General features: G+C 43.2%; 1 protein-coding gene across 2 annotated transcripts; it reads right to left on the reverse strand.

Annotated features, from left to right (window-relative positions):
- Window positions 1-1,523: 1,523 nt before the first annotated feature.
- Window positions 1,524-26,433, reverse strand: LOC121309969 (WD repeat-containing protein 48). 2 transcript variants are annotated; one of them, XM_041243174.1, is made up of 19 exons: window positions 26,362-26,433; window positions 23,095-23,235; window positions 21,666-21,744; window positions 18,789-18,871; window positions 18,318-18,447; window positions 17,300-17,388; window positions 16,559-16,660; window positions 14,419-14,643; window positions 13,866-13,940; window positions 13,599-13,701; window positions 12,938-13,035; window positions 12,735-12,842; window positions 11,563-11,659; window positions 10,185-10,280; window positions 8,497-8,602; window positions 5,531-5,618; window positions 4,983-5,059; window positions 4,283-4,475; window positions 1,524-2,514 (listed from the first exon to the last, which is right to left on the reverse strand). In XM_041243174.1, exons 1-19 carry the CDS (start codon window positions 26,407-26,409, stop codon window positions 2,419-2,421), a joined length of 2,034 nt encoding a protein of 677 aa, XP_041099108.1. In that variant the 5' UTR covers window positions 26,410-26,433; the 3' UTR covers window positions 1,524-2,418. The 2 variants fall into 2 exon arrangements, with proteins under 2 accessions (XP_041099108.1, XP_041099102.1); XM_041243168.1 differs by lacking the exon at window positions 10,185-10,280 and having other exon boundaries at window positions 26,362-26,429.

Below are 26,433 nucleotides of genomic sequence, written 5' to 3' on the forward strand. Positions count from 1 at the left end.
GAATCGTGATTAACTGTGTGTTTTAGTAATGATTTGTTTGTATTTTAATCGTAACTGTTTTAGTAATGATTTATTTTTGTATTTGAATCGTTAGTGTGTTTTAGTAATGATTTTTGTTTGTATTTGAATTGTGACTGGGTGTTTTAGTAATGATTTCTGTTTCTATTGGAATTGTGAGTGTTTTAGTAATGATTTCTGTTTGTATTTGAATTGTATTTTAGTAATGATTTGTTTGTATTTGAATTGTGAGTAACTGTATTTTAGTAATGATTTCTGTATTTGAATCACGTTTTAGTAATTTTCTGTTTGTATTTGAATTGTGAGTAACTGTGTTTTAGTAATGATTTGTTTGTATTTGAATCGTGAGTGTTTTAGTAATGATTTCTGTTTGTATTTGAATCGTGAGTGTTTTAGTAATGATTTCTGTTTGTATTTGAATCGTGAGTGTTTTAGTAATGATTTCTGTTTGTATTTGAAGCGTGTGTTTTAGTAATGATTTCCGTTTGTATTTGGAATTGGAACACTGGAATTGACCCTGACCCTTTCTATGATTAGAGAGGAGCACAAGTGATTGGATTCTTCTTCCTATCATTTAACCAGTGATAATGCAGACGTGCTTGGATTGCTTAATCTGCCTGTCAATCGAGTTCTTCAGCTAGGAGTGTTCAGTGCAGTAATCATGAAACACCTGCCCTCTACACTGCAGGCATCACTATCAGTGGTATTAGACTGGGAATTTCACAGCATACTGCAGCTGCCAAAACCACGAATTTGAAGAGGCTACATGGATTGTACACGTTCAGAAGTGTAACTGGCAGAACAGAACTATTTGAGGTCAATAAGAATAAACCAAGGCTCTGTAAATGTAAAAGCAAACTTATATTGGTCAATTTACTTAGCAGATATTAAACCAAAATATACTACAGATATACTTACAATCAACAAGGGGAGAAGAAATAATACAGGGGTTGTGGAGATGGCATCTTTACATATTCCTCATAGATTTCAACTTCATATACAGCTTGTACAGCAACTAGAATTAACAGATGCTTCTTATTTATTTTGGACAAAAAACAAATTAAAACAACTTTTCTTTTTTTTAAAGTTACAATACACTATATTTGTTATAATCTATTATATTCTGCAGTTCAATAACTTTCATTGTCATCCGACACTTAAATTTGCAAAGCGCAGTTAAGCAGGCATTGCTTAATTCATAAACAAAAAACACAAACTGAGCTCTTCGTTTTTGCCCATGACAAAATAATGGACAAGCTCCCCCGAACGCAGATGGATAATAACGAGGGCAACATGTTTACTGCATGAAGAGGCCCCAGAGCAGACTGAATGGGAATCAGCATTCTCACCATGAAGAAAATCACCTGCAATTCTGCTCTATATAGATACAGAGAGAGCGAGAGAGATTTAAAAAATAATAAGAATGCATACTGCAGTGTGCTCAGAAAACTACAAAATAGTCAAAAATTATAATAAAGCAAATTGGTCTATTGAAAATAATAAACTTTACTTGTATTTGTCTCTTTAAAAAAAAAAAAGTTTGGTTTTCATGTACAGATCATTTACAAAAAGAAAACAATAGGTCTATGTGGCTTTATCTTGTAAAAGAAAGTGCAAGCCATAGAAGTTGTGTGCGAAGAAGGTCCGGTCTCTCCCGTCTACAATGCTTAAGGGGTTGTTTTACAGTTCTTGCTACAGTGAATGAATGCATTTCAATAGTAATGATGAGGTGGAGTGATACATGCCAGGTCGTTGCCCATCGTTACTTGTATCCGATAAAAGAACGTGTTGGGATTGTTTTCTTTTTCCTGTTACTGAATGTCCCCATCCTTCACTCGCTCACAGATATGAAGAGACACAAACAGGGAGTGGAACACGATGTTAGAAACAAGTACTGTGTCCTGGAATGTACTGCAAAAACCAGAGCGTAACACGAAAGCGTGCGCTTACCGATCAATCACAACGCGAACGCTGACGTGTACAAGCGATCAACACGGAGCCTTGCAAACAATATTAATAAAATCAAACGCTCTATCCTTCTAAACAAGACAGCAAACTAGGAATTCAAAAAGAAAAAAAGGGTTGTCCTGGAAAATATTCTTTAATCCATCCACTGTACACAGCACAACCCCCCCTTCTTATTTTCTCTGTCCTGATTCAGACAGCAGTGATTTCAAATGTCATTATATACCCTGTAATGTTCCTATGTTACAGCATGAAGGGACTTCCTCTTTTTGATAGTTAGAAATGGTCTGTACAGGGCTGCTCATTGAAGCACGCAGCTAACACAGGGTTGTGTGGGGCTTCGGCGGTGCTGGAAACCGCTACGCTAATTAACAGTACAGGCTGGTGGTGGCTGATGGGGATGAGCAGGTGTTGGAACTCCTGGCCCTTCTTGATTCACGTAGATTTCTGTCGGTAATGGAGGGTCAGGTCTCCGCCACTCTTCCAGATGAAATGCTTCACTGTTCTCAAGTCCATGTTTGGATCCAAAACCTGCAGCAACAAACGTGTTCCTTTAATACAGGATCGTTATGTTCATGTACGGCAGAGATGTATTTATCAGAACACCTCATTGCTTCGGTTTTGATTTGTTGCACATATGAAATCCAGCCACTGTAACTGAATCTTGGAAAAATCTACACACCTGGTCCTGACACAGCAGCTCAATCTCTTCCTCTGCCAGGAGCAGTGAGGGGGAGGGGAGGGGCATGTCTACACACCTGGTCCTGACACAGCAGCTCAATCTCTTCCTCTGCCAGGAGCAGTGAGGTGGAGGGGGAGGGGCATGTCTACACACCTGGTCCTGACACAGCAGCTCAATCTCTTCCTCTGCCAGGAGCAGTGAAGGGGAGGGGCATGTCTACACACCTGGTCCTGACACTGCAGCTCAATCTCTTCCTCTGCCAAGAGCAGTGAGGGGGAGGGGCATGTCTACACACCTGGTCCTGACACAGCAGCTCAATCTCTTCCTCTGCCAGGAGCAGTGAGAGGGGAGGGGCATGTCTACACACCTGGTCCTGACACAGCAGCTCAATATCTTCCTCTGCCAGGAGCAGTGAGGGGGAGGGGAGGGGCATGTCTACACACCTGGTCCTGACACAGCAGCTCAATATCTTCCTCTGCCAGGAGCAGTGAGGGGGAGGGGAGGGGCATGTCTACACACCTGGTCCTGACACAGCAGCTCAATATCTTCCTCTGCCAGGAGCAGTGAGGGGGAGGGGAGGGGCATGTCTACACACCTGGTCCTGACACAGCAGCTCAATATCTTCCTCTGCCAGGAGCAGTGAGGGGGAGGGGCATGTCTACACACCTGGTCCTGACACAGCAGCTCAATCTCTTCCTCTGCCAGGAGCAGGCATGTCTACACACCTGGTCCTGACACAGCAGCTCAATATCTTCCTCTGCCAGGAGCAGTGAGGGGGAGGGGCATGTCTACACACCTGGTCCTGACACAGCAGCTCAATCTCTTCCTCTGCCAGGAGCAGTGAGGGGGAGGGGGAGGGGCATGTCTACACACCTGGTCCTGACACAGCAGCTCAATCTCTTCCTCTGCCAGGAGCAGTGAGGGGGAGGGGGAGGGGCATGTCTACACACCTGGTCCTGACACAGCAGCTCAATATCTTCCTCTGCCAGGCTTTTCAGTGAGGGGGAGGGGAGGGGCATGTCTACACACCTGGTCCTGAGGTTGCAGCTCAATCTTCCTCTGCCAGGAGCAGTGAGGGGGAGGGGCATTCTACACACCTGGTCCTGAGGCAGCTCAATCTCTTCCTCTGCCAGGAGCAGTGAGGGGGAGGGGGAGGGAGGGGCATGTCTACACACCTGGTCCTGACACAGCAGCTCAATCTCTTCCTCTGCCAGGAGCAGTGAGGGGGAGGGGCATGTCTACACACCTGGTCCTGACACAGCAGCTCAATCTCTTCCTCTGCCAGGAGCAGTGAGGGGGAGGGGGAGGGGCATGTCTACACACCTGGTCCTGACACAGCAGCTCAATCTCTTCCTCTGCCAGGAGCAGTGAGGGGGAGGGGCATGTCTACACACCTGGTCCTGACACAGCAGCTCAATCTCTTCCTCTGCCAGGAGCAGTGAGGGGGAGGGGGAGGGGCATGTCTACACACCTGGTCCTGACACAGCAGCTCAATATCTTCCTCTGCCAGGAGCAGTGAGGGGGGGGGAGGGGCATGTCTACACACCTGGTCCTGACACAGCAGCTCAATCTCTTCCTCTGCCAGGAGCAGTGAGGGGGAGGGGCATGTCTACACACCTGGTCCTGACACAGCAGCTCAATCTTCTCCTCTGCCAGCATGGCGATGTCCTCCTCCTTCTCCTGCTCTCCAGGCTTTTCGTTATTGGAGGCGCTGGTTATCTGGGACTCGTTGTCCAGGTTGATAATCTTCTCGTACACGTGTTCCATCACCTTCCTGACCTGCAGCATGTCGCTAGCTGATAATCGATCCCTAAAAGCAGTGAAACAAACAGCCTTCAGCATTGCTGCAGCAGACAACCAAGTCACTTCCCAGCTTGCTGACCGTTCACTGATCAAAAACAATGTTGTATTCAATGTAAAATAAATAACCTGGGGTGCAGGAATCAGTTTCCTGTAGATAAATGCAGGATATTGTTATTTTTTTTTTAGCATGCTACTAATTAACTACATTTCCTTCCAGTTATTTTAACGATGCCCTTCTGGCAAAACTAAACCTTCCCCTATCTTAACTGTTTTAATCAAAAGTAGAGAATATTTATAACTTGTCATAATAGAACAACAGATGCATATAAAACTATATAATCTTCAAACCAGCCTTTAAGTAACTTGGTTAAAAGTTTAGTGAAAAGGTTCCTATACCTACAGCACAAGGTAATCTGCCAATCATCCTAATGCTTCAAACCAGCACCATGCTTTACAAACCAGCCTGTCATCCTGGACTGAAGAAACAAGAGTCCTGACAACTGAGCCAACTTACTTCTTTAATGTCTTCGCTCCTGAAGAGGAATGAGGTTGGAGGTAGAAAGGGATTTTGTTGAATTTAGGCATGTTTTTCTGCAAGTTAAAAGAGGAGAGAGAGATTGTTCAATTCAATTATGAAGACACTGATCACAAAATCTACATCTGAATTAACAGCATATATAATGTTGAGGAGAACCGCTAAAGTTCCAGTGCGATGCGGTTTTAATATACAGCTTACTATCCAATGGAGGCGGCTAAATTCACAGCATGCAATTTTGTTTTGATATGTACCTAAAGTGTATGAAAAATTCAAACTAAGTTTGTGATTTTGTTGCATGAACTCTTCTCATGCTGGTAGATGTCTCCTCCAGATACTGTAGCTGCCTGAAAGAGCTTGGACAAAGCCACTCACACAAGAGTCTTAGGACTCACAGCAGCAATACATAGCAATAGCAAGTGCAGAACACCATTAATACTGGTACTAAAATACACACACACACAAACTAGTGATCTACCATTAAACAGCACTAACGGGATTGACTCTAGCAATAGAGGTCTACTTACATCCACAGTGATGTCAATAACCCATTGCGGAACAGTCTCGTTGAGAAGCATGGACTCTGTTTCACCCCCTGAATCTCGACACAGTAATCTGAGAGAGGAAGCACACACATAAAAAGAAAAGAGAGTCCCTCCATTCACCTATTGTTTCATTAGAACGTTATAGTGTTACACGACAGTGCTATAAAAATACTGAACTACAGTCCTGTAAGGAAACTAATCTGACGCCTGGAAACGAGTGCACGCAGTACCAACTGTACCAATTGCTATGCTAGTAAGTTTCCATGTATTGATTCCAATATTCAAAAGTTACAGGCATATAGCTTAAACATTAACGTTAGACACAACAGTGTAGCAACGAGTTATAACAGTCAGATAGCGATCAGTTACATCACGTTCTGGGAGGTAGCTCAGGCACAGAGAGGGTCTCTCATCAGGAGAGGATTCAGGGAGCTTGTCTCACTCACACTCTCAAGTGCCTGTCTTATATATCTTACCTAAATGTGGGGGTGTGAAGCTGAACTTTGTGAGCTCTGCTTACACTCTGTTTTCCTAACAATATCTAAACACGATCTATTAGCATGAGTTACAATGTTGCTCCAGACTCAGAATACACATCTCTTCTACACAAGGTCCAATGTACCTCACTTTATCAATTCCTTGTTCCTCTGTGTCCTGGGTTTTTTGAGTTGGAAAACATCCTCTCACCTTGCAGCTGAGCTTGAGCAGTGTTCTCAAGTGTGCTCACAAATGTGTTTAACCTGTACTGACCCCATACACTCCCCTCAAACAAGTACATGGGAGGACCTGCGTCACTGGCTTGATTCCTGTCAATAACCAATGCTTTGACCCAGAACACACTTCTGGGGAAATGAACGAGAGTGAAAAATGCAGAAGCAGACTTTTTAAAATGAAAAGAAACGCTTGAAGAAAAGGGGGTTTCTATAAAAACTGCACATTTTATGGCCCATGTAGGCAATGGAAATGTGAACAATGGGTACGTAGTCAGGGGATGCTGTGTACAGAGCTGCTTGTTTGTTAAAGGTGCTGATGCTGTGTACAGAGCTGTTTGTTTGTTTGTTAAAGGTGCTGATGCTGTGTACAGAGCTGCTTGTTTGTTAAAGGTGCTGATGCTGTGTACAGAGCTGCTTGTTTGTTAAAGGTGCTGATGCTGTGTACAGAAGCTTGTTTGTTTGTTAAAGGTGCTGATGCTGTGTACAGAGCTGCTTGTTTGTTAAAGGTGCTGATGCTGTGTACAGAAATGTGCTTGTTTGTTAAAGGTGCTGATGCTGTGTACAGAGCTGCTTGTTTGTTAAAGGTGCTGATGCTGTGTACAGAGCTGCTTGTTTGTTAAAGGTGCTGATGCTGTGTACAGAGCTGCTTGTTTGTTAAAGGTGCTGATGCTGTGTACAGAGCTGCTTGTTTGTTAAAGGTGCTGATGCTGTGTACAGAGCTGCTTGTTTGTTAAAGGTGCTGATGCTGTGTACAGAGCTGTTTGTTTGTTTGTTAAAGGTGCTGATGCTGTGTACAGAGCTGCTTGTTTGTTAAAGGTGCTGATGCTGTGTACAGAGCTGCTTGTTTGTTAAAGGTGCTGATGCTGTGTACAGAGCTGCTTGTTTGTTAAAGGTGCTGATGCTGTGTACAGAGCTGCTTGTTTGTTAAAGGTGCTGATGCTGTGTACAGAGCTGCTTGTTTGTTAAAGGTGCTGATGCTGTGTACAGAGCTGCTTGTTTGTTAAAGGTGCTGATGCTGTGTACAGAGCTGCTTGTTTGTTTGTTAAAGGTGCTGATGCTGTGTACAGAGCTGCTTGTTTGTTAAAGGTGCTGATGCTGTGTACAGAGCTGCTTGTTTGTTAAAGGTGCTGATGCTGTGTACAGAGCTGCTTGTTTGTTTGTTAAAGGTGCTGATGCTGTGTACAGAGCTGTTTGTTTGTTAAAGGTGCTGATGCTGTGTACAGAGCTGCTTGTTTGTTTGTTAAAGGTGCTGATGCTGTGTACAGAGCTGCTTGTTTGTTTGTTAAAGGTGCTGATGCTGTGTACAGAGCTGCTTGTTTGTTTGTTAAAGGTGCTGATGCTGTGTACAGAGCTGCTTGTTTGTTAAAGGTGCTGATGCTGTGTACAGAGCTGCTTGTTTGTTAAAGGTGCTGATGCTGTGTACAGAGCTGCTTGTTTGTTTGTTAAAGGTGCTGATGCTGTGTACAGAGCTGCTTGTTTGTTAAAGGTGCTGATGCTGTGTACAGAGCTGCTTGTTTGTTTGTTAAAGGTGCTGATGCTGTGTACAGAGCTGTTTGTTTGTTTGTTAAAGGTGCTGATGCTGTGTACAGAGCTGCTTGTTTGTTAAAGGTGCTGATGCTGTGTACAGAGCTGCTTGTTTGTTAAAGGTGCTGATGCTGTGTACAGAGCTGCTTGTTTGTTAAAGGTGCTGATGCTGTGTACAGAGCTGCTTGTTTGTTAAAGGTGCTGATGCTGTGTACAGAGCTGCTTGTTTGTTTGTTAAAGGTGCTGATGCTGTGTACAGAGCTGCTTGTTTGTTAAAGGTGCTGATGCTGTGTACAGAGCTGCTTGTTTGTTAAAGGTGCTGATGCTGTGTACAGAGCTGCTTGTTTGTTAAAGGTGCTGATGCTGTGTACAGAGCTGCTTGTTTGTTAAAGGTGCTGATGCTGTGTACAGAGCTGCTTGTTTGTTTGTTAAAGGTGCTGATGCTGTGTACAGAGCTGCTTGTTTGTTTGTTAAAGGTGCTGATGCTGTGTACAGAGCTGCTTGTTTGTTAAAGGTGCTGATGCTGTGTACAGAGCTGCTTGTTTGTTTGTTAAAGGTGCTGATGCTGTGTACAGAGCTGCTTGTTTGTTAAAGGTGCTGATGCTGTGTACAGAGCTGTTTGTTTGTTAGAGGTGCCAAGCGTTGCTATCCAGTAAGGTAGAAACGCTGCTTCAGGTGTCAGTAATGCTGCAGCAGGACCAGGTTACTAACCTGAACAGAGTTCTCCCCCCTGCTTCACCAAAGATGACCGGCGTGTGGGGCGGCACCTGGAAATACCCATTTCCTTTCTGTATTCGAGGCTCCTGCTCACCGTTAACTACAAAACATTTACATATGAAAACAAAGCAGTGGCAATACTGACTGAGGGGTTCAATCAGGGAACCACATGACCTGCATGCAAACTAAAATACACACATAAACATCTGATATGAAACAACACCAGCACCACACACCAAGAAATGAGAGTTTCTGTTAACAAGAACAAAACATTCCGGGTCGCGCCGAGTATGTCATATCAGACAGAATGGCTGAATAGCTTCAAAACATGAGGAATATGGAAATGTGAAAGATTGATTCGTCCAGAGGTTACAATGTAGCAGTGAAAAGGATGATTTTTAACTGAGACAATAGTTGTATACAGCTTGTAAAGGTAATTCAAGTGCTCTGTATAAATAATATGTCCAGAGGTTACAAGAATGTGGCATTGAAATGGTTAATGTTGACTGGACACCACCTGTAACAAACTGGACTCGTAGAATACAGCTGCATACCGACTGTAAGACGATGTCAAAGCATGTGGTGTGTCTGATTCAGAGGGCCTGCATTTCAAGCAATGCAGCAGTAAAAGGGTCCCTTGTTAATGAACACTGGTAATGACACCCACTATCGAGCGTGACAATGTGATCAAAGAACACACGTGTGCATTGTGTAGCGAGCATGAAGCATCCCAAAAGCAAAGTCACACAACGCCCATTCTACATCACAGCTCAAAGTTGCCGTTGGATTTTTCCAGAGGAGTTAGAACAACACTTGGAAGTTGCCAGCTTAAATGATTTATTAAAGTTATTCCCAGCAGGAAGTGCAGTGGTGGAACTGATTGAAGACTCTACATAGTATTTAAAGCTGTCACCATTGAACTAAAAACAGATGACGTTCTTCAGGGAATCTGGGACCGTTACAGTTTTCAAATCAAGACTAAAGATGCACTTTTATAAAATGTCTTTCTTATCTTAGTGGGTTTTAATGTAACTTTAAAACTGCTGCTTTTGTATTATTATTATTTGTATACTGCTATTTAAATGGTCTGACTGTAGCAGTTGTGTGTGTGTGACATGCTATACAAATGTATTGCAGTTTGTTCTGTTTTTTCTGCTATGTACTGTACAGTGCTTTGCAATACTTTTGTATTAAAAGCTCTACATAAATGCAATAAATATATAATAAGGTGAGCGATCCTTCAAATCTGCTGCCGCTGCAGAATCATCCTCATAGCCACGGCTCTGAGCCAACTGAAAGGTGGCAAGCATGACCCGAGTTTGTAAAACATGGCTTTGATTCTACTCCTGCAGAAAATGGGCCTGTTTATAGATGCTTGACCTACATCCGATTCCCAGAGTTACAGCAAAAGCAAGAGGAGCCAAATCTGTACGTAATGCAAAAAGGGGTTTCCATATTGGATGATCTGTTCTAAAAATGACATTGACCTGCAAGTCAAAGGGTTACCACACTCCTTGTGTGTGATCAGTGAGACAATGACCTAGACAGCCTTCCTAGTTCCTGTGTTACGGATACAGGGAAAGTATTGTGTCAGCATGGTTCGCGTTTCTGCAGACCATCCTTTATATCTGCTGTACAGCATGACATATTCTAAAGAAACAGGTGGAACTGAAGATACACACCGTGGTTTACTTCACTTTCTTCTTCATCCACTTGGCTGATATGTGTTCTTGGCCAGTATTCCAACAGAGCTTGAAGCAACAGCCCACCCAGGTTTACTAAAGAAGGAAAGACATGTGGTTGTATGCACCATTTCATTCAATGGCTCCAACGGGATTCTTTGCACACACTGATCTTCTGAGGCCAGTTTCACAAAGCACTGCCAGCACTTAGCAGGCTGCTAGTCAGCAAGATATCTTAGTATTACCTGCTTAGAAAAACATTATTTTAAGATACGATAAAGCTCAGTAGAAATCAACTCAGCAAGTCTATATGATTAAAGGATAAGTGTGTGTTTATTTTATTATGGAAGTGAATTGGGTTTAGCAGACTGCTACCTAGAACTGCTTTGTGAAACTAGCCCCCCGGTTGATACATATTTTTGGGGATTGCTACCAGTTTCAAGGTTCTTCTCAAAGTCTTTTGAATGACCTGCACATCTCTACTTTCCAGTCCAGCTGGTTAAAACAGAGTGACATTTCTTACCTAAATGGCCCCTGTGGTAGAGGAAGCACGTTTGTTTGATGACTTGCTTTTGCTGGAACGACGAACCGCAGATTATACCGACTTGTCTCCCTTTATCTAAGAATATTTAAGTGCTGCTGCTGTTACACTGCAGAGCTGTGACTGTACCTGTGCTGTAAACACGGGCACAAACCAATAAATCAATTCCAGAGCCAGAACCCCTGTGACCGGGGTGACAATCAAGCATTCTGCTCATAGCAGGGGGGCTTCTCCAAGCTTTCTATTCTACCAGCACGCCATCTAATTATCTTCTCAGCTCCAACCAGGCGCTTCCCTACACTTAGCCAAGTGGAAAGCTATTATCTTCCCACAACGGGGAGCATTGGTCCTGATGTCTGGGACACAGGAACTCGGCATCAGCTGAAAGCCTAGTGGAACTAAGCAGCCTATCTGCCAGCTAGGGAAATACGTGAGCAGAACCCTACAACACTTTTGAATAGGTTGCGTAATGTATTTATTTATATCAAACAACTTGAGAGATTAGCAGGAGCAATACCTGAAGGTTTTTGTGAAAAAAAAAGCATCCCTGGTAGCATAATCTAAGGAGTATGTCATATCAGATCGAATGGTTTTGGGGGGGGGGGGGGGGGGGGGGGGGACACCCCCCCCCCCCCCCAAATTTATATATCCAGAAGTTCCAAATAACGTAGCAGTGATGGTATTGATCTGTACTGGTCCCAGGTCACAGTGAAGGGTGCTATTCAGGAGTTCCCATAGTGAAACGCTGAAGCTGGTGGCTGGGATGATTCATGCAATATCAGCAGTGGTAAGTGGTGTTCAAGCTGCTGAGCCGGGGGCAGCGCCATCGTGACTTACGTTTGGGATCTGAACCATCTGGACTGGTAAACCCAGCATCCTTAGCAGACACCCAGGCAGCAAAACAGTCGCTCTCATCCAAAGTGATCGTCAGCATCTATAAAACAAATCCAACACAAGAGAATCGGATACAGTGCAGCAAGACAGGGGTCACAGCTAAACCCAGAAGAGCTTGAGAACAGCCTTGCTTTAACTGCAGAGTACACAACAAACAGGACCCTTTAACATGCAATCCATGTGTTAAAGTGTGGAAGCAACAGAGGATTTACAGAAACACTAGGGGTGGGGATTATTATTATTATTTAGCAGGCGCTTTAATCCAAAACGACTCAGAGACTAGGGGGCGCTGCAGAGTCACTTACAATAGGACCTCTGTCTGAAGTACAGAGCACAAGGAGGTTAAGTGACTTGCTCAGGGTCACACACAGCGAGTCTGTGGCTGAGCTGGGATTTGAACCGGAGACCTCCTGGTATCAAGCCTTTTTCTTTAACCACTGGACCACCAAGACTACCTGGGATTGTACTGTCTGTCTTTCCTCACTCAGACCCTCGTTTACCAAATACCCGGGTATCTCCGAGTAGAAAATCATCTCCTCTTTAAAAACATGCAAGAGATTTTAATGAACAGTCCCCCAAATATGATCTACTTCTTGCCAGTGCAGAGTGACTGGGTGTGACACCGTCTCTACATTTTACCCTCAAAAAACATGCTTCTGGCTCAGGACAGCCAAGAGCAACACTACACTAAATATTATCCAGGCTGGGCTCTCGCCGCCTGGGGTTAAAGAGAGAGCAAATGCTACTCGGTCATTCTGCATTGTTAGTAAATCAATAATACTTGTAGTATCTACAGCAGCTTGCAATTCATGCTAAAACACAGATTTAACACTATACAGAAAACACCAAGACTCACCCCAGTTTAACACTATACAGAAAACACCAAGACTCACCCCAGTTTAACACTATACAGAAAACACCAAGACTCACCCCAGTTTAACACTATACAGAAAACACCAAGACTCACCCCAGTTTAACACTATACAGAAAACACCAAGACTCACCCCAGTTTAACACTATACAGAAAACACCAAGACTCACCCCAGTTTAACACTATACAGAAAACACCAAGACTCACCCCAGTTTAACACTATACAGAAAACACCAAGACTCACCCCAGTTTTCAGGTCTACTGAGAACCAGTTTGGCACATATACCATTTTGAACCGTTTTTTAATTTCTTCATCAAATTCTATCTTTCCCAGATCTTCTCCCTTGCAGGCCTGTTTTAAAAAAAAAAAACGAAATGCTGCGTTACAACATGCTTCCACGACTCTGTAAATCTAAAACCTGATAAAGAGAACCATATCATAATCACCTTAAGTACATCCCAATATGCCACATTGTTGTTGGTGTCCTTGGTAAGTATGTGTCTCTTATCATTCAGGATGTGGCACTGAATAATACTAGCTCCCCCTAGTGGACAAACAAAAAAGAACATTCCATAAATCCTCAGCCCTGTACTTTCAACTTGTCTCCAATACGTTTAAACTGCATGCCAAATATAATTCTGCATTTGAAACCGACTAAAAGTATTCTAGAATTTCCAGTGTAAAATACACAAGAAAAGATGAGATTACATCATGTTATGACATTACACTGGATAATACAGTCCAATACCTATGGCATACTTATTTGTGGTTAGTATCTGTACAGTGAACTGTTTGAACTAGGTGACTAATGCCACTGAATGCCATCTATTATCCCAGGACTCTACCCCCTAGGAGACCTTGATCTCACAAGGTTTTGCTGATAAATTAATTTGACTTCAAGGTCTCAAGGGACTGGGTTAATTCTTCCAGGCTTAATCTAGCAGCCCTAGACAGCTGTCAAATCCAACTGCCCCTTTAATTGACTTTACAGAGTGCCTTGGAAGCCCTTCATTTAACTGTGACCTCTCCCCTAGATACAGTGGGTACTCTGTGTAATGTGTACATGTTGAATCTGGGGGTCAGTGGAAAGCAATTCAGACAGCTCACCTTTGATCACTTGTTCAGGTTGTGTGCACAGGGGTGTCAGGGGAGCGCTACAGTCATTATCATATTCACCAGATGTTCGGAAATTGTGAATACCTTTCAGGGACTAAAGAAAAATGCACCATGAACAAAAATGAGAGTGAGCTATCAGAACAATAAGAGTGAACGAAAGTAACAGGTAGATGCCAGTTAAAAATGCTCCAAACAAAGTAGCCTGTCTTAAAAGGAAGGCAGTGGCACTTAATGGGTTAAGAACGTCTCTGTACTTACCCATTTGTTTACGGAGGACTTTGTGGTGGACACCCAGAGAGCTGGAGGGGGGTCTGCAGATCTGTCCAGTTCCATCTAAACAACAAGAGCAGAGTGAAGACACTAAAGGAAGACACTTTCTTAATTCAGAGGTTGGGGGGGGGGGGGGGGGGGGCAGTTGTAATTGTAGGACAAACAATTTGGATTTGGGGAAACTTATGAAATATTCAAGTCCTGTACATGAAACTGTAAATAGTAACCACAAATATTCAGCTGCTAAACACTTACATTGCTGTTTCACCAAATGTATTAATATATATTTTTAAAAAACTATTTATGGTATTTATTTAATTAACACAAGTGTATCTATTACAGCTACTGCATTTTGTGCGATTAAATGCTAAAAAGCCTTGCTTGCCTTCTAAAAACAGTTTCTCGCGCCTGGTATTAGGTTCAGTACAATGAACGCCAGGTTTGCGTGTCAAAGTCTCTGAAATGGACATTGATTACAGTACTTGAACTGGAGCAGAGAGAAGGCGTCAGACTTGTCTAAAAGCACCCATCAGCTCCTTACCTTCAGAACCGGTGCCTTTTCCTCGCAGATGAGCACCCTGATGTCTGGATTGCGCAGGTCTGTGCAGTAGATCTTTCTGTCCCGTCCTCCTGAGTAAACGTGGGTGAAAGCCTCGTTCACTTGCAGAGCCCAGACCCCTTCATCGTGGACTCTGTATGTGGCTATACATCTCTGCTGGCCCAGGGACCACAGGCGGATTGTCCCATCGGAGCTGCCTGATAAACACTGCACCACGGAGAACAGGCATTTCAGTCATAGGGGCAGTCAGTGCCTGCCACAGCCTTGCTATTACCCCAGTGAAACGCTCTACTAAAGCACAAACTCTGTTTTTATGTATTTTAGCAAGGGCTGCCGCATACTTCCTGCAGCACACAGTGCTGGATTGCTGTTAAACAAACTCAAGAAATCACAATCAGATACCAGCAATGTTCTACTGACTAGAGGTGCAATAGCTTAACACCCTTCTCTCAGCTCAGAGTTACTAAGAGTCTCTCTCTCAAATGAACTCCCAGGAGGTACTTATAGCAGGCTACCCAGCTAGGCTCCTCCGCCCCCGAACAATCTAAACTACTAAATGTAATATTCTAGAATAAACCACAGATAGTTTTCATTTTACTTTGTAGAAGACATTTTACAAACCTATCCAGAAGCTGTTTATTCCAATAGCAAAGTTAAAAAACACATTTTCCCTTTTTTATTTTCCAAGGGCAAAGCCTCCCCCTCTACTTGTGAAGGTGTGCTTGCCTGGCCCTTTAGTAACCTGGGACTCCCGGCCGCGCCGTCCCCATGAAGAGCACATGCATGCCAAACCTCCCTTACAACTTTACCAGTAAATAAATACAAGTTTCCTTTCAGCTTTACCTCGCTACACCCATCGCTATTCCTGTTTTTAAACAATAAGCCTTTTGTTTACAAGTCAAACGATAACACATTCTTTAATATCAAATACTAACTTTTTTTTTTTTGGTTTATTTTTCAGCTATGCACTGGACGTTTCCCAGATCTCCCAGTTGTGGTTCCACACTCAGGTAAGCACATTGTGTTCTTTTAACTTTTGTTTGATAATTTGACTATTCAGTTAAGCATCACTGTCAGCAAGTATGCCATTTTATAGATATGTAAAGAAACATTTACACAGAGCTTTAAATGACATGTTGCAAAGTCCAGATTTCCATTTAAACAGACAGTCTTTACGAGGGTTTCCACAGGGGTATTGTTCTGACGGTCAACAAACACTTTTCAAAACACTTGTCAAACAATTCACTTTCAGGCCGGTAAAAACAGTAACATGACCACGACTTTCTGGATTGATTGCACTTGATATATTAAAGACGAGCTGGGGCTCCACCACCTGCTCTATTCTCCTTAACACTCCTGTGTACACTGGCACCTGCTCCAAGAGGAGGAGTGAGACAGTGCACTGAAACCAGAATCAAAGCATGGAGAGAGGCTGCACCCGCTCCAAGAGGAGGAGTGAGACAGTGCACTGAAACCAGAATCACAGCATGGAGAGAGGCTGCACCCGCTCCAAGAGGAGGAGTGAGACAGTGCACTGAAACCAGAATCACAGCATGGAGAGAGGCTGCACCCGCTCCAAGAGGAGGAGTGAGACAGTGCACTGAAACCAGAATCACAGCATGGAGAGAGGCTGCACCCGCTCCAAGAGGAGGAGTGAGACAGTGCACTGAAACCAGAATCACAGCATGGAGAGAGGCTGCACCCGCTCCAAGAGGAGGAGTGAGACAGTGCACTGAAACCAGAATCACAGCATGGAGAGAGGCTGCATCTGGAACAGACCATGTTGTAACAGAGGGTACTCTGCTGCTTGCTGAAAACCTTTCTGCACCAAACAAACTAGGAAAAAAGAGGCAATGCTGCCCCTCGTTCTTATAGTAAGAAACAACCAGCCCTGGTTAAAAACATGCTTTGGATTTCAGTATTTCTTCTGCACCACTAAATGCAGGAAAAGTTTGTTATTTAATATAGAGCGCATGTTTGTGCAAACGTCACTTAACCAAAAACAAAAAAAACAACAAAAAAAAACTAAGTTTGGTTAGAACATGAAGCTGGTGCACAGTACACAGAATTAGTTAAAAGGTGGACATGTCACTCTACCTGCACAGTTCTCTCAGAGACTCACCTGTGTTCCATCTCTGTTTAATAACAAAGACTTTACATTGTCTGTGTGTCCTTTCAGCTTCATTAGCTTTGCACAGGTCCGTGGGTCCCACACTCGCAGAACCTGTTGTTTCAGCAAGCAAGAGATCCATGTAAATGTACTACAGGCTGTGTTCTTCACACATTCTGTACGCAAGGGTTATCCTTGTATAACACTAGGTAATACTCCTGCTCAAGGCTGTACTGTTTTCACGATTTCCGTACAATGTACACAATATGCAGTTTCCTATGAAAATCCCCATTTCTGAAAGAATAGTGTCTACATACGTCTACATAATCTTTAGCATTTAAGAACAAACCCAGTTTTCCTGATTGTTACACTTCCTGTACACTGCATTTAAGAACCTGGCAGCTGGTTTAGTTTGCTTCCGGTAAATGACTGAACACAAACTGCATAGAACTGCCCGACTTCTTTAAAATGTCTTCAACCAGCTGCATCAAACATTGACAGTTTTTAAAAGAAACATTTCCAAACAGGATTACTACCAACACTGTTTGACAATTGAGGTTTTAAATCAGGTAGGGGCAAATCCCTGATTGGGCGATTCCTAACCAGGTCTTTGTTCCAATCACGTTCTCAATCGTTTCAGTAAATTAATTAAATGTCCATTCAGGTCGTAAACTATAAATGCATTATACCTGTCAAACCTGGTCTATAATGTCTATTGCCCGCTTAAAACAAAGAAGCTGAAAAGATACCAACCTTCTCTGTGGACCCGGAAACAATTACTGTTCCCATCTGATTCATGGCAAGACTGTAGATGGAGTCCTTGTTCCCACTCAGGGAGGAAGCTGTTTCGTGACAGAGCAGTCAAGAGAGTTAGCAGTGAGGATCTACGAGAATGAGTCAAGAGAGTCAACAGTGAGGATCTACGAGAATGAATCAAGAGAGTCAGCAGTGAGGATCTACGAGAATGAGTCAAGAGAGTCAGCAGTGAGGATCTACGAGAATGAGTCAAGAGAGTCAGCAGTGAGGATCTACGAGAATGAGTCAAGAGAGTCAGCAGTGAGGATCTACGAGAATGAGTCAAGAGAGTCAGCAGTGAAGATCTACGAGAATGAGTTAGCAGTGAGGATCTACGAGAATGAGTTAGCAGTGAGGATCTACGAGAAAGAGTCAAGAGAGTATGGGATGGGCCTGCGCCTGCCAGCGTGGGACAGGCGCCTGCGCCTGCCAGCGTGGGACAGGCGCCTGCGTCTGCCAGCGTGGGACAGGGGCTTAGTAAACTTCTTCAGGGAGGAAGCGGTTTTGTGACAGAGTAGTCAAGAGGGTTAGCAGTGAGGACCTACTTAGGTCTACGAGAACGGGACTGGTCTTACTAAACTTCTTTGACAGAAACTCAGTGGCTAGCACAGCTTGGGCTAAAGACATTTATTAAAGAGACACTCCAAAACCTAGGCCATCTAAATAATGCTGCTTACTTTTACTGAAGATTAATTTTCACATTCGTTAAAAACTGTGCTTGAAGCACAGAAACATCAAAACATTTACCCATATACGCACACATACAGACGCTGGACTTATTAATAGCGCTTTTTTTTTTAAATATGGGGTTGGAAATCTTGTTCAGCTGATACATTTCTGTGAAATTGCTTTGCTACTGCCCTAGGAGACCCAATTCTGATGAAATATCGCTTCAGGTGGTCTATATAACCAATGTCTTCATTTGAATCTAAACGATGCACTTTAATTGGTGGATTATTTATCCTAAGACACTTACTGGTGACCGTGTTGTTTGAGGCAGTCAGTGCTGTGAGGGTATTTACATCCCAAAGGAATATCTGTCTGTCCAGCCCTGCTGATGCCACCACCTCTTTATCCTTTGCATATGCCAGCGCTTTCACATAGTCCTGCGAAAACAAGAGCACAGGCACATGCTTTTAAACATTTCTACACAGTGAAGTGTACAACATGCAATCGTATTTTTGACGTCCTCCCTTATGTCTGAAATCACTGCGAGTGGATCTTCTTGAAACTATTTATTTCAGGACGTTTCGGAGAAAAGCCCTTCAGCTGTGTACAACCTTCTCTGTACATCCAAAAAAAATAACTCGATCGATGGATCGATAGACAGACAGATAGATAGATCAATACAGACAGACAGATCGACGGACCGATGGATGGATGGATAGATACACAGATTGATAGATAGACAGACAGAGACACACACAGTATATATAGTTTAGTTTACCTTGTGTGTCCGCAGTGTTGACATGCAAAATCCTTTGTGTGCATTCCAGACTTTGACAGTGGTGTCTGAGGAAGCGGATATTACTACAAAATAAATAGGAATAAAGCAAGGTCATTAAGGCAATAGCATTCAATTCAAATGTATTCAGAGGTTACTTTTGACAAAGTCCCGCACAAAAGATTAATTCTCAAACTGAACGCAGTTGGAATTCAAGGAAACGCATGTACATGGATTAGGGAGTGGTTAACATGTAGAAAACAAAAAGCACTGATTAGAGGAAAAACCTCAGAATTGAGTGTGGTAACCAGTGGAGTACCACAGGGATCAGTATTAGGTCCTCTGCTATTCCTAATCTACATTAATGATTTAGATTCTGGTATAGTAAGCAAACTTGCTAAATTTGCAGACGACACAAAAGTAGGAGCAGTGGCAAACACTGTTGCAGCAGCATAGGTCATTCAAAATGATCTAGACAAGATTCAGAACTGGGTAGACACATGGCAAATGACATTTAATAGAGAAAAGTGTAAGGTACTGCACACAGGAAATAAAAATGTACATTATAAATATCATATGGGAGATACTGAAATTGGAGAAGGAATCTATGAAAAAAACCTAAGAGTTTTTGTTGACTCAGAAATGTCTTCATCTAGACAATGTGGGGAAGCTATACAAAAGGCTAACAAGATGCTCGGATACATTGTGAAAAGTGTTGAATTTAAATCAAGGGAAGTAATGTTAAAACTCTACAATGCACTAGTAAGACCTCATCTTGAATACTGTGTTCAGTTCTGGTCACCTCGCTATAAAAAGGATATTGCTGCTCTAGAAAGAGTGCAAAGAAGAGCGACCAGAATTATTCCGGGCTTAAAAGGCATGTCATATGCAGACAGGCTAAAAGAATTGAATCTGTTCAGTCTTGAACAAAGAAGACTACGTGGCGACCTAATTCAAGCATTCCAAATTCTAAAAGGTATTGACAGTGTCGACCCAAGGGACTTTTTCAGCCTGAAAAAAGAAACAAGGACCAGGGGTCACAAATGGAGATTAGACAAAGGGGCATTCAGAACAGAAAATAGGAGGCACTTTTTTACACAGAGAATCGTGAGGGTCTGGAATCAACTCCCCAGTAATGTTGTTGAAGCCGACTCCCTGAGATCCTTCAAGAAGCTGCTTGATGAGATTCTGGGATCAATAAGCTACTAACAACCAAACGAGCAAGATGGGCCGAATGGCTTCCTCTCATTTGTAAACTTTATGTTCTTATGCTCTTATGTTCTTACTTGGGCTGATCCATTGGTGGGTTTTGTACCTTACCCTTAAAAAGTTTACCAAAAGTAAAATCATTGCAAAGTGTAATGACTACCTAAATAGCGATTTCGCAGAAAAATTGTGAAATTGAGGGGTCACCGCAAAATTCACCTCTTTCAAGGGTCAATGCATACCAGACAGGTACGGAGAGAAGAAAAAAAGAAACGTCATTTAACTGAACTACTGCACAACGCAAGAGACCCAAACTACGTATGTTCCTTCTGTAGATAGGCCTTTTTATTACGTCCTTGGACAAAAAACATTTACAAAAAAATATTCCAAAATATGGTGTGGGCAGGTCCACACCAGACAGAGAATGTCGGCAGCAACAGCTGGGGGATGATTCATGCTTGCCTTTAACAAATGACAGCAACTATTTTTAGGCTTTATACTGCTCTGAAATATTCTCTACTTTAATGTGTAAACAGGTACGCAAAATGTAAGCGAAATCCTTTATTCCATAACCTACCCGCAAAAAATACAGTAATTTGCCGCGATCTAAGTAGACCCCTAGTAATACTGCACAGTATTACTAGGTAGTCATGTTTTGCAATGGATTATTAGAGCCCTTGGTGCACAGTGCAAGCTGAATGAACTGCTATTCAAAGTAACTAAACATGTGTGGCTGCTTCATACAGGGAGCTGCCTAGTCAGGGTGCTTCTGCTATCCCTCAGACGAGAGGACCCTGTAACAGGGGGGTCCTGTACTGGCTCTTTGGTGCGTGCATGATCCTGCAGGGGGAGCTCGGGAGCCACGAAGAGCCCGCCTGTCAATCATGGCAGTGACATGGGGAGGCTGGGAGAGGGCTCGCTCTTTCTCTCTTAGTGGTTGAGAGGCGGGTCTTGAGTGGCGCTTGTCCTATAAAAATAATGCTCTGCTACTCCTCAGGTCGGCCCTTCTGGGAGAACGACAGCGGGAGCTCTGGTCAAACATAAAGGAGAGACCGAACAGAACGCCAGCATCTGGAGCTGCCAACCCATCAACACAGACGGAAGAATATAGCCCGGAATCGGGGAGGGCAAACCTTTTCTTTTACTACAGTCCCGAGGGGGAACGTGTGTAGTTAGCGGGGAAACCTTGGGCATCCCCACACAGCGTTAGGTAGAGGAGTAGCGAGCAGACACAGGCTGAAGACCCGAGGCGTACGGGTAGCGACGGTGGGGGAACGCTGCTGAAGCAGCAACCTTTTGTTTGTAGTTTTATGTTCTCTTTTTGCTTTCGCCTCTCGTCTGGACTATTATTTTGACGCACCTGTGTGTGTGCGTGCACTCTCCATTGGCCCCATGTTTACCATCGTCGGAATTCGGGTGAGGCAGCAGAGCAGTGCCACCTTGTGGTGAATTTAATAAAGTACACCCCTGTGGGGTGTTCAAACTTGAACCTTGTGTTTGTGTCCAGTGAATTCCACCCCCTTCTCACAGACCCTAATAAATAAACACTGCTGTTATTATTATTATACTGTCCATGCAAATGTTTTCAGAGTAAACACATCACATTATATTACCAACAGGTACAGCATATACTGTTAGAACAGTGATGATACATTCAAAGGGTGAAATACTTACAAGTCTTTCCATTACAACAAAGTACGATGTCATTGACCCAGTCTGTGTGATGCTCCATTGATGCTATGTAGGGGTCTTGCTGCAATTTAAAAAAATAAAAGTGTTACCAACCATATTATACTTAAATAACCACACTGACGTTAGCACTTACCAGTTTGATCCAGCTAAGTACTGTGTGTATTTCTGAAATATAGCAGTTTCTACATTCTCTATACACTTTAATTCATTACACATTGTAGTCATCAATCAAACAAATTACTTTTATGTAGTGCATTTCACGGCAAAGACATGTTAGTGTTTCACAATTAAAAAAATTAATAAAATAAAGGCCTGTGGAACAAGACAAGAAGTTCGATTAATAAATTATCAATACACGACATATTAAACCTGCAATACTCATACACATTGTTTCGAGAGGTCTTTTACAGTTTTTAAAAATGATTGATATTCCTCTTGTCACGTTTCATCTTGACAAGTGGCTAGAATTATAAGATGCAAAACAAACAAACAAAAAAAACAGAGACACAGAGTTCTAACAAGTTAACAACTTGATGAAATAAAAAAAAACTCAAAGAAATGGTAAATCAACTTAAAAAGAGTTTGTCTTGAAAATGTAAACGGTCTGTTACGAGAATTCTACGCTTCAGTTCGGCTGCTCAATTTCTAGCTTTGTTATATTATTGTTAGCCTCAGTGCTGCTCTGCAATGGCAGCCCGTTAGCGATCAAGCATTTAAAATGCCAATAATATATTTTTGTATTGGCTTCTCCAAGTCAGCGGCAGTAAGGCATGGATAGTAATCTTTGTCTTTGCCTCCTTTTCTGTATCTTTTCATGAACACCTAAAATGTATTTTGGTATTTTTAAAATGCTTGATCACTAACAAGGCTAACACATCACTAACGGGTCATGTCAGCTCTGTTCACTGAGACCAGCACAGAGGCTTCTTTCATTTTAATTAATTACACTAAATAGAAAAGTTACAAACTTCCAGTTTGATGCTTACAACAAACAGAAATGTGTTTGTTTGAGGGACTAGTTTTTCTCCAAAGCATAAGGACATGCATTGTTTTTTTTTTTTTTTTTTTTTTAAACACATACATACGTTTTTTTTTCTCGAATGGTATCTGTTTTATAAGTGAGAGAACACACTCCAGCACTTGTGTGCTGTGTTGTATTAGCATGGCTTTGTTGGCTGAAGGCAGTCACTCAGCTTTGCTTTGTGCCTCCAACCCAACTACAGGTGTATATTTGTCTTATTATATATTTAAGGTAAGACAAATTTACTTTTCTGTTAAAAGGGCTCCTGGCTATTTTAGCAAAAGTATTTACAACTTCAGTGTTTTCAATTGACCAAAAGAGCAATAATACACAGTATTTACAGCACCCCTCTCCACAGCTATGGGAGTGAGCACTAGACAGCTACAGTACCTTGTGCTGGTTCACACTCCAGATTCTGATGATGGAGTCTCGGCCGGCAGTGAACAGCCGGTTCAATGTGGGGTCCAGCTGCAGTGCGTTCACCCCATTGCGATTGTATTTCTCTACTTCATCCCGTATTACATAGGACACCTGCAGCAACACCACAGTAGCACAGTGGATTAGACACACATCACAGAGACAGAGGGAGCACGTCAACCAACCGAGAAACATTCAGAGAGACAGAGGGAGCACGTCAACCAACCGAAAAACATTCAGAGAGACAGAGGGAGCACGTCAACCAACCGAAAAACATTCAGAGAGACAGAGGGAGCACGTCAACCAACCGAGAAACATTCAGAGAGACAGAGGGAGCACGTCAACCAACCGAAAAACATTCAGAGAGACAGAGGGAGCACGTCAACCAACCGAAAAACATTCAGAGAGACAGAGGGAGCACGTCAACCAACCGAAAAACATTCAGAGAGACAGAGGGAGCACGTCAACCAACCGAGAAACATTCAGAGAGACAGAGGGAGCACGTCAACCAACCGAAAAACGTTCAGAGAGACAGAGGGAGCACGTCAACCAACCAAGAAACGTTCAGAGAGACAGAGGGAGCACGTCAACCAACCGAGAAACGTTCAGAGAGACAGAGGGAGCACGTCAACCAACCGAGAAACGTTCAGAGAGACAGAGGGAGCACGTCAACCAACCGAGAAACGTTCAGAGAGACAGAGGGAGCACGTCAACCAACCGAGAAACGTTCAGAGAGACAGAGGGAGCACGTCAACCAACCGAAAAACATTCAGAGAGACAGAGGGAGCACGTCAACCAACCGAAAAACATTCAGAGAGACAGAGGGAGCACGTCAACCAACCGAAAAACATTCAGAGAGACAGAGGGAGCACGTCAACCAACCGAGAAACATTCAGAGAGACAGAGGGAGCACGTCAACCAACCGAAAAACATTCAGAGAGACAGAGGGAGCACGTCAACCAACCGAAAAACATTCAGAGAGACAGAGGGAGCACGTCAACCAACCGAAAAACATTCAGAGAGACAGAGGGAGCACGTCAACCAACTGAAAAACAGGAGACATTGGGTATTTTTGATGTTGCTTTCATTTTATACAGTACTACCGCAGGAAACCAGTCCAATCTTGCAGTAAAATGAACATGTATTAAAAACAATATCACAAAGTTGCTTATTACAAACAAGACAAACCACAAGCAAATATTCTATTGTCCTTCTTACGCCATTAACTATTAGCACAAATCAAATGGCAAGTTTGCAAAAAAAAAAAAAAGAAAAAATACAAGTGAAAAGCACAAAACTCAGACTCTCCATCCTCGCTGTTCCGCTTCAGCAGCTAGTTGAGCATACCGAACTTTCTCCCTCTCACACGCCTCATCCACAGCATCCTCCCATGGCACTGTTAACTCTACCAGATGAACAAGGCGTCCTGATCCAGACTACAAAACAATGTCTGGTCGAAGGTTAGTGGTGGCAATCTCTGGTGGAAAAATAAGCCGTTGACCAACATCTGCCAGCATCTTCCAGTCTCTAGCAGCTTCCAGTTGTCCTGAGCGAGATTTGATTTTAACACCTTTCCTTGGTGGTTGCTCTCCTGGACGGAGGAATATTGTCTTTTGTGTGTAATGCTTTGATGGAACTGGTGGCAACTTATTGGTCAGGTTATGCTTGTCTTCCAATGCTAAGGCCAAACATTGCAGCACCTGGTCATGGCGCCAAGTTAACCGTCCTTGGCTAAGACCCACCTTACATCCTGTCAAAATGTGCCTTAATGTTGCAGGTAATGAACACAAGGACATGAGGGATCCTCACCCACCCAGAGGTTTAGGTTCTGTGGTGATGGTAGAACATCATATGTAGATCTGATGAGGAAACTGATCCTGCTCTGTTCCATTGGCCATGGGTCTTGCCAGCCAATCTTGCGTTGTTCCACACTCTCCCATCTCATCCGTTCTCCCTGCTTGGCCTGGGAAACGGCCTTTACACACCTGATCCTCTCCTGCTTTTGCACCTCGTTGACTACCAGCTTCCTCTGTTAAACTGGGGTTGCCTTGTGCCATGTAGGAGGAGCTGAACTGAGACCAAAACCTCCTTTCCCATGCAGAACTTTCCCCATAATATCTCAGATTCGAAGGGCAGCCTTAGCATCTTCCACAGATTTCTTTGCCGTCCATTTTCTTCCAGTTTTCAACACAGATGCTGCCTCCCTTATGCATTTGTCACGTGAATCTACTAATGTAATTTCCAGTCGGACTTTACTATACACACACACACATACATACATATATATATATTATCTGTGTGTCTGTGTTAGACACATCAGTGTTGGCTTAATGGTGAAACAGTAACAACTGAATTTGCATTTGCTACATTGAAACAGATTGGCATGTCGCCTTCTCTCCTTAGTCATTACACCAGGGCACAGTGGGCTTGCTATTTATTGATAGCCAACTGACTCCACATTCTGAACTTTGCAAAACTATACAACTTTATCCAGTTAAATATGCAGCACTTCCCTGCAAACATGGACGACCTGAATAAACATGAAACTGTGAAGTAGCGGTAATTGCATTATATGAATAAAACGTTTAATATAAAAACTGAAAGGTTACCCGTCAAAGGGAGTTATTCCACAACAGAACTCTTCTTATTATTATTGGATTTTTCGATCAGTAATGAAGTGTTTAGTGCATTGCACCAGGTACTTGCAAAGTATATATGCAGTACTACAGCAGCACCGAGCCTCATACAAACCTTACTAAACGAACCGGTCACGGTACAGGAAACGGACGCAGCAAATAACGCTTGCCAAAATGAAAAGAACACAACATGCTGATGGCTGATGTTTTGCCTTGACTCAATCTAAACACGGCTGCCGTTGTACGACTGCATGACCTACCCACTACAATTAAAAAAAAAAAACACGACCCGGGCCCTTTTGCAATCCACCGTTAATTCGTGTCTTTTTACACATTTGAAATCCAGTCTGATAACTTCGTGTTCGCGCAGTGATATCATCTCCTGTCTGGATCAGCTCTTTACAGATGTGCTTCACTGACCGATCCATCCCAGTGGAGAGAGACCGGGAGCGCACGGAGCCTGCCCCTCGCAGTAATCACTGCGCTGTCTCAGGAGGACGCCACTCTGCAGCTCGACATTAGCACGCAGGCTGAGGCGTAGGGCAGCACCGTGCCCCCATGCCCGAGCTCCTGTCTGGGGTTAGCGTTTATACTGTACATTTACCTGGACTTTCCTGCGCCCAGCTGCATTCTGCCTGTGATGAGCCGCCATCTTACATGTTGACAGCGCGACGTC

Source organism: Polyodon spathula, chromosome 3 (assembly GCF_017654505.1).
Source record: "Polyodon spathula isolate WHYD16114869_AA chromosome 3, ASM1765450v1, whole genome shotgun sequence".
Taxonomy (NCBI): domain Eukaryota; kingdom Metazoa; phylum Chordata; class Actinopteri; order Acipenseriformes; family Polyodontidae; genus Polyodon; species Polyodon spathula.

Coding starts and splice junctions, on each gene's coding strand:
- LOC121309969 (XM_041243174.1), bottom strand. CDS start 26,409: ATGGCGGCTCATCACAGGCAGAATGCAGCTGGGCGCAGGAAAGTCCAG. Junction 18,872..21,665: donor TTGTTGTAATGGAAAGACTT/GTAAGTATTTCA, acceptor TTTATTTTGTAG/TAATATCCGCTTCCTCAGAC. Junction 2,515..4,282: donor AGCTGCTGTGTCAGGACCAG/GTGTGTAGACAT, acceptor TTGTTGCTGCAG/GTTTTGGATCCAAACATGGA.